Source organism: Arachis ipaensis, chromosome B10 (assembly GCF_000816755.2).
Source record: "Arachis ipaensis cultivar K30076 chromosome B10, Araip1.1, whole genome shotgun sequence".
NCBI lineage: Eukaryota > Viridiplantae > Streptophyta > Magnoliopsida > Fabales > Fabaceae > Arachis > Arachis ipaensis.
The window spans coordinates 6,315,697-6,324,222 of NC_029794.2; the positions used below are offsets into that span (position 1 = coordinate 6,315,697).

The 8,526-nt window shown below is 36.5% G+C and overlaps 1 protein-coding gene and 1 long non-coding RNA gene across 2 annotated transcripts; both read right to left on the reverse strand.

Annotated features, from left to right (window-relative positions):
* LOC107622814 lies at positions 628-4,615 on the reverse strand (the record flags this gene model as incomplete). Its single annotated transcript, XM_016324854.2, is given in 6 exon segments — positions 628-1,522; positions 1,628-1,698; positions 1,835-1,871; positions 3,378-3,520; positions 3,618-4,293; positions 4,474-4,615. Coding segments are annotated over 6 exon segments (1,500 nt in total). The 3' UTR covers positions 628-1,047.
* LOC107623973 lies at positions 6,237-8,390 on the reverse strand. Its single transcript, XR_001616697.2, has 3 exons — positions 8,216-8,390; positions 7,523-7,592; positions 6,237-6,981 (listed from the first exon to the last, which is right to left on the reverse strand). It is a non-coding gene; the product is annotated as an uncharacterized LOC107623973 (long non-coding RNA).

The window sequence follows — 8,526 nt, forward strand, 5'->3', positions numbered from 1 at the left end:
CCAAAAGAATGTTAAAAATTTTGATTTTTTTTTTTTTCGTGAAACCAGGTTCAATATCAAATCACATTGACGAATTGGTATTGACTTGTAAGGCAATTTTGGTAGAACACTAATAATGGTCAATTATGTGTAATCATTTGAATACTGTGTTTATTTGTTTGGCATTGTTTGGCATTAGATTAAAGTATGTCTAAAATCTTAATTTACTATGAATATTTTATTATAGAAATACTTATAAGAGAATGTGAATTAAAATGTGAATTACACCCTCCATCAAATAGAGATAATTCTTTCCATAGTGGACGAATATTTATAGCTTAATGACCTTTTTTAACGTCATAAATGACAATAATAACCTCACGTGGGTCATGGCTATTGAAATCACACCTGTCTCTAATATCATTATTGTCACCATCAATATTATGATGATGATGTTAACACCCTCACCACTCCACTCAACTTTTGAGTAACACCATACATGTACTCTAATTAATATTCTCGGTATATTAATGAATGATATGCCATATTTTCTTATGACAATAAAAGATGGTTCGTACTTATCCTCATTCTTTTTTATTTCATGACAAGCATATTTCAAAAAGTGCAGACCCACCTACTCCATCAGCTGCCATAAAATAAGGTTGATCATAGGAATATATATTACTTAATTAGTACTCAACTGCAGAAAAACTAGCAATGAGAAATTTTGTTTGAAATTTTAAGTCCCTAATCATGACATCCATATCATCACCCAAATCCCAAGAAAAGAGCAAGCTGGTGAAACTCAAACCAACAATTTTCCTGATATAATCATGGTTTCATTGCTTACTTACTCTTCCTCCTCCTCAATTTCTTATAGGCAAAGGAGAGACGATAGTTTCTTGGGAAGCAAATGATAGAAAATGAAAGTAAAACAAAGGTTACTGTAACTACTAACTAGTGCCATTGCAAGTTTGAAGCAAGCGGTTCCATTCTTTCCCTCATGTTTGTGAATGAGGAGAAAACAATGCTTGTGTCTTCCAAATTTCCACCAAACAACCAAGGCACTTAATAACCATTGATCTGAGGTCTCGGGGTAGGAGTAGGACCAACAAGCCGTGAAAAGGGAACTTGTGTCCGGCCATTGTTTGAACCCCTTTGGCCAGAGAACCTATCATTTACTCTTGGATCTGATACTGATCTTGAGAATGCTTGTGCAAGATCAACCGCCGAAGCTGCTTTACCGTGGCTCATACTGCCAGTTTCCGCAGATGATTTTGGCTCCTCTGCTGGCTTACGCCATGTCTTTGGTGAAGGTGGTCTCTCCGCAACCTGCTGCTTGTCTACCTCTTGCACATTTCGCCGGTTATCACTGCGCCAATTCCTCCTCTGCGCCTGTGAATTAACTCTCTCAGCCTCTACCCTTTGTTCTTTCCTCTCAGGTTTTTTGCCAGTCCATCGATCATAAGGAGCTGGAGCACCCTCATTTTTTTCCGCATAGCGATCAGGAAGTTTCTTGGTCCTTGGAGTAGGATGTTCAGTCCTTTGGACAACACAATATATTAGCAATAGTTGAATTCAAGTAATCAAGTTTAACTACCATGAAGATAGCTGAATTGTACATAGAGAAAGGAGCCAAAGTCAATACCTATTTGAATGCTCAACCCCCACATCCAAATTGTTGATCACAACGTCATCAACCCCTCGCTCCTTCAGAACCTGAGGAAACAATCAGATACATTATCAAGCTAAAAGCATGGATGAAGTGGAGAAAAATCTTTTGTAATGATTGGCAGCACATGATACATTTTAATTCTAACTGGAATGCAGGAAATAAATAAATGAAACAACTTACCAGTTCTCTTGGACGGGCACCACCAAATAAAGCATTCCTAAAAATTTCCATAAGATGTTCCATTATTAGAGAAGAAGCCCAATAAATAAGCAAATAAACTAACTGAAAGTATTCCATATTGTTTCAATTGAGCATTAAAAGTATTGAAAAGGTGAAATAGTACTATTTCACAAAGTTCAACATGGTAATTCCTTTGTATGAGCTTTTAAGTTAAACAAGAATGGAAGTAAGACCCCTTCAAGTAAAATTCACATTGTACTCCCAAACTATCACGTATACCACATAACATTGGATGAACAACCCAAAATTAATTACACACAAAAAAAAAATTAACTACCTAAAGTCTCTTATCATAGGTAGTTTTGTAACAGTGGTCGGTATTTTGTATTTGTAAGAGTTGAGCTATGTGTACGTAAGCATAAGAAGAAGTATAAAACATCAGTGCTTTCTCTTCCCACAATATTAAACATATATTAAGCCACACAATAGCTTATTGGCTTACAGCAGAAGCACTAGAACGAGAACTAGATTGATTTCCCAAGAGTTCACTAAGATTGTAATTTCTAAGGGTAAACAAAGAATTTAGTGAGTAGTGCCAAATCTTTCTACAGATGTCTTCTTTTGCTGCTTTCACACAGCCAAAACAAATCATGTATGTTAAACGGGTAAAGTCAATATGAAGATTTCTGCTTATACTTGTTTGACTTCACTAAACTTTAAGATTGATTGTCCCAATATATCACGGTTTGTATTCTCACATGTGAAGGTCAGTATAGTACCCACCACATCTTTTCTTTTGGATATAAGTCATATAACCATTCTCTTTTCCCTTTAAGTAAATAAGTTTTCAGGATAAAACCATTAGTGTGCACACCCGTAATCCCATTAGCAGAGAGGTTACTTCCATTAATAGATCAGCATAGGCCAAAGCGGCCTTATCATTGAGCAAAGGCTTTTATATAGGGAATGAACAAAACCAAAGCTTTTATATTATCAAAATTGGGCATATAACATGAGTACATGACTGTGATTCATTGCACTAACAAGATCTGTGCCTACCAAATGAAACTAATCAATATAATGGCTACACTATTGAGTTATTTCATCACCTCATTATTTATTTTCAGTTAATGAATCCCATCAAATCTTTCATACTCAAACAAGTGCTCCATGATTGCATTCAACATGTATTCTATGTTGATTTATAAAGCACAAGAGGCATCTTAGGGTTCCAAATGCACCCAGATATGAGCCTTAGGTATACCAACCAAAATAAACTGAAGACTTATATGTTTAAGCAAATAGATCCTGAATTATTTAATTCAGGAGAGATCATGAAAACTTTGCCAAATATTAAAACCCAAATCATTTTCAAATTTTAAAATCAAATGACAGCAATGCTCATTCAATCAAAAGCCTGTAAAGACTAAAAATAATTGTTTATAAGCAAGTTTTTGCTATGTTTCGGAGACAACACAATGTGCACATAGATAATCCAAACAGTTAATTTCCTAACTCATTCACACTAACTTATGCAACTAACCTCTCTCTTTCAGTGTTTCCTTCCAGGTGATGCTCAAGGAGCTGTGAGCGAGGCTTCAGATTCAGCTTCGGGCGTTGTCCTGCCTCCTTACCATTCCCAGTTCCATCAAAGACAGGTTTCGTGGAATTGCCTTGGCCATGCACCTGATTACCAATTTCAACAAAAGGTAGAATCATTAACAAACCAATATCCCTATCAAGAAGCCAATAAAAACCAAGTAAGTTGAACATGAATAAACACCTGCCCATGATCCGGATAAGAAGGTTCCGAGCTCTCAGATGCCTTTGCTCTCGGCAACAACTTCAACTTAGGTCGCTCAGATACTTCAGAAGGCATAGGGTGCTGCAACTCAGAGGCACCGAGTTTGGTAAAGCTTCGCGGCACCTGAACCCCATCGGCATCATGATGAACTGAAGCCACACTTCTTGGCCTTACATCAGAGTATTTGGAACCCACAAACTCATTCCTTCCACCACCACTCACCTGATCATCATCAATGGATAAAACCCTATCAGCATGCCTTGCCAGCACTGCATCACTATAATGCTCCTTCTCACCATCATCACCATTCACATGAACACGAGGGCCATTGGATTGCCACGTGGCAGCAGAACTCATGACCTTGTCAAGGGCACTGGCATGAACCAACTTGGAAACAGCATTAGGAGAAGACCAAGCACTTGTTGTGGTCGTTGTTGAACTGTTGTGTGCAGTGACGGTTCTTCGTGGAGCTGAGACAGCATCCAAGGGCTTGCGCTCATCCTCATCGAAATTCCTACCAATACTATGAGCAGAATGAGTGAAAAATGGGGTCTTTTCATCGAAAGGCTTCGTGGGTGGTAGCGTGTGCGGTCGAGAACGGTTTCCCCAAGATGAAGTTCGCTCATACCCTGAACGATCTGAAGGTCTCATGTTTCTGCCATAAATAAATATATTAAAAAAAAAGCAAAAACTAAATTTTTGAAAGATAAAAAGTAGGAGAAAGCATAGATCTCGAATCGTGAGACGAATGATTGGTAGGGAAGCAGAAAAGAACACCCATTTGAGAAAAGAATATAAATTTGAAAAAAGAAAAGCGAGGGTAAGGAGTAGTTACAGGGAGGGGGCGGAAGGGAGAGGAAGATCAGAGGGAATAGAACCGCCATGGAAGTCCTTGAGAGTCATGGTGTTGCCGCTAACTTTCTTCTTCGACATTATTGGGTTTGTCTCTCGTTCCTTCGCAGTTGGGTGTGTGTGTGTCTCTCTCTCTCTCAGATGGAAATGAAAGAAAGAAAGAACGAAAGAAAGAAAGAAAGAAAGAAAGAAGGAACACCGCAACTCAGGTCAGGACTCAGCAGAGGACACTCTCTGTCGCTCTCGCTCTCAATTTCAATTCTCACTTTGTTGGGTTCGCTGCCTTTCTAGTTTCTACTACACTTTTTTCCGGCCCGATACTGCCTTGGGCTCACTTGAATCATTCTTCCAAAATCATTTTCATATAATGTGTTTTATTTACAAATTTATTTCATAATGCAAGGGTTATTTTTAAAAAGAGATTACAAATGGGACCAATGTAAAAGTAAATAAAAGGTTTAAGGTTTTTTTTTATGTTTTCAATGATATATTAGACTTGTCAATATATGTAAATCAATATATATTAATATATAAAAAAAAGAGTATAAACAAAACTAAAGAAACATTTACAATAAATTTAAAAAAAAATTGTACATAATTTATAATAGTAGCTTATCATTCTATTGAACATAGATAACATAAACGTTATCAAAAACTAAATAGCCAATTTTTATATAAAGTCAATTGAACTAGAGTGAATTGTACCGGGTCAAATAATTTGGATTTGTCTGTGACTAATTAGGGTTGGTGGGAGATCGATAATGAACACACAGGACTATATTTTATTATTTTTTTAATAAGTATTGTATTGAGCTGTAACTTTGAGCAGATGCAAATGCAATAGGAAAATAAATTGGACAGGAATATCAACGGCTGCTGCGGGGTGATAGGTACATGTGTTTGGCTTTGGATTGGATGGAATTGGTTCCTCTTTGTAGTTTAATGGAACACAAGAACCTCCGTGGCACCATATAACAGGGATTCCTCCTTTACCAATCTAAGACTCTTCTTTGTAGCTATCATTCATTGCTATGTTTAATTTTGGAATGAACTCTTGTATAAATTTCAGAGTTTACATGATTTTATGATGTGATGATGTGATCAGCTTTATTATTCATATTTGATTTTTTTTTTTTTTAAAAGTGACAACAAGTGTAGAACACATTATGATAATATTTAATCAATAATACAAATGACTATGTAAAATATTCACATCAAATGATTTCTTTTCATTTGCTTATACATTAATTCCAGGCCAGTTGTCTTATCCTCCCTAATTGTGGCCAACTTTTAGCCACCCTAATGGTCTTATCCAGTACATACTCGTCTTTCATGAGATTATAGTCATGATTTTAAAGGGGGGAAAAAGGGATTACCCAGTATTATATCTGTTTTAATTCACATAAAGGCGGAGATTATTTATCAGCATGTTTAATAAGTTGAACACAATCCTTGGTAATGCTGAAGCAAATTTGCAATAGTCAAAACACCCATCTATTCTTAGTTCTTACCCTACCCTTGATAACTATCATAACAATACTACAATAGGCCCTTTTACCCCCCTGAATCGCTTGCCTAAGGTTGTATTAAGGGAAGTGTAGGGCTTTCAAGTTTCAACCTCCCTGCAGGATCAAAATCTTATTTTGGTTGTGCAATAATATTCCTGCAAATAATCTTGGCAGGTTCTATTGTTTAGCATCAGAGTATTACCACGGTTTGGGCACAGGAAATAGATATCAGCACAAGTAAAAAAGTAAAAGTAGCAATCGATTAGTATCAGCATTGAAAGAATCATACAAAGTTTTCCACCTCAACAATACTAGATACATGATAAAGGCTCTTACTGAAATATGAACCGACCTTATCAGATAGAATGAGAAATCAGGTTTAGAATCAGCCAGTCATGAACATTGGGTAGGCTCAACTTCATTTGGCTACTACAGTACACTGCTTAAAAATGTATATTTTATGTACTAATAATAAGCAACCAACATTAACATAATTGCATCCAAAAAAATTGCTTTCTACACGTATTGTACATCTTGCTTCACAAACAGAGGTTAACAAATAACAATATGTATACAAATCTTCGGTTCATCTATACCTGCTGTCACAGGAAAAAGAATGCCTTGTAATTGTGTTGCAATATCAAAAAAGAATGCCTTATAACTGTGTCCGCAATATCACAGAAGCTTGAGTTTACGCCTGGCCATGAAATCCTTAACATGTTCCATTTGGCAAGTAACTTTCGCATCTCCACTCAATCCAGAACAGGAATCTCCTGCCCCTAAAGTAATAGCAAAGTAAAGATAAACGGTGCAGAGGATAACAAGTAGACCGAGGGCAACCAAGAGGAAGCGATGCCTCTTGACAAGCGTCGACCAACTGCCTAGTTCATCCTTTGGCCTCCGGAAAGATGCAGATCTACGAGGAGACATAATAGATTCAAGTACCAAGCCTTCTAGAGGAATCTTCTTTGGCCTGCCTGAGTCTGTACAGGATAGACAAATGCCAGTCAGGTTGTGATTCAATTAAAATTATTGTGTAAAGAAGTATTATGAGTTTTTGAGAATTCAATCATGCAATCCATCCACCCTCTCCCTCTATCTACACTATCATGCAAATATTTTTTACTTCCCATAAAAGGTAGAGGGGCTAAGTTTTCCGCTAACAGTTCAATTTTTATGGGTGCATAAATATCATTTTCTTCCCCGACAAACAAAACGGCTTAAGCTAGGAAGGGCAAGCAATACAAAGTATAACACCAACCACTTAGACTCGACAATGCTCAACGCACTAGATCCCTACCATGTAAATTAAAACCTCTCGAGGAAAAACAGTGGGAAAACACACAAGAGAGTAACTAAAAAGATAGTCAGATATCCCAATCAGAACCTATGCAGAAACATTGAATTCCACAAAATGTGTTTCTCAGAAGTCAGAATCTAATCTTTCAACAACAAAAAGACTAAATGCCATTTGCATCATCAACATCAACATGATAACAGAACATCAAGCCATAAAGTACTCACTCATTTTGTAATCGGCGTAGAGGAAGCGGATGCTGAAACTGAAAGCAGAGAGAGTTGCTAATTGCAAAACCTAAAAGTTACACAAATATCAGCATAAATGACTCAAATGCATAATGATAATGCTGAAACTAATTTCTATAATTTATAGCACCTTTGGATGAACACAATGCATCAGAAAATACAGTGGGAAGAAAAGATCAAGTAATTTCCAAACAACACAATTAAAGAAAAAGGAAATGACTATCCATTGGAAAAATCACTGCATTTTCTAATCAGTAGCTACCAAATCTTTGATCAAAAGGGCAAAACTCCCTAAAAAAAAAATCAAGAACGTTCCTTTTAAAATGAAACATCAGCATCATCTGCAATAAGTAATGAGAAATGAGGATCTAAGGTGATAGAAGAAATGACAAAAAGTTCAGCTTGTGATTCGTATGGATCACAAGCTCTCCCATTTCTAAAGGATACTTCAAACAGTAACATCAAAATAAATTGTTAATTGAAGAATTGGCTAAGCATTCTTGAGCAGCTAAGAATAATTGCAAGAGAAGTAATAATTGAAGAGTCACATTGTGGATCCAATACAATGAAACAATGCAGTGTAAGGAAGAGTGCATCGTAATAGGGAAAAAAAATTGAATCTGAAGAATGAATTATTTGTAAGAAAGGCAAAAAAGAGAAGAAGATACATACCGAGCCGTAACGTTGGAAGGGAAAGACGGAGAAGAGAAGGGAAAAAAAAATGAAAAGAAAAGTTAAAGAAAGGGATTTAGGGATTAGGATTATATTTGCGTGCGTCTTGCCGCGAGTCTAGCTCAGAAGATTTATTTAGTTAAGAAGATTACCACTATTAATTCTAGATTCTCACCTTAATTGCCTCATTAGTATTCCATTAATACACAATTTAGAGAGACACAGATACATGCCCTTTCGCACCTTTCTAGAGCCGTTCACCTTATACGCGTAAACAAGGCCCCAACTTGTAATATCTTAATATTAAAAGC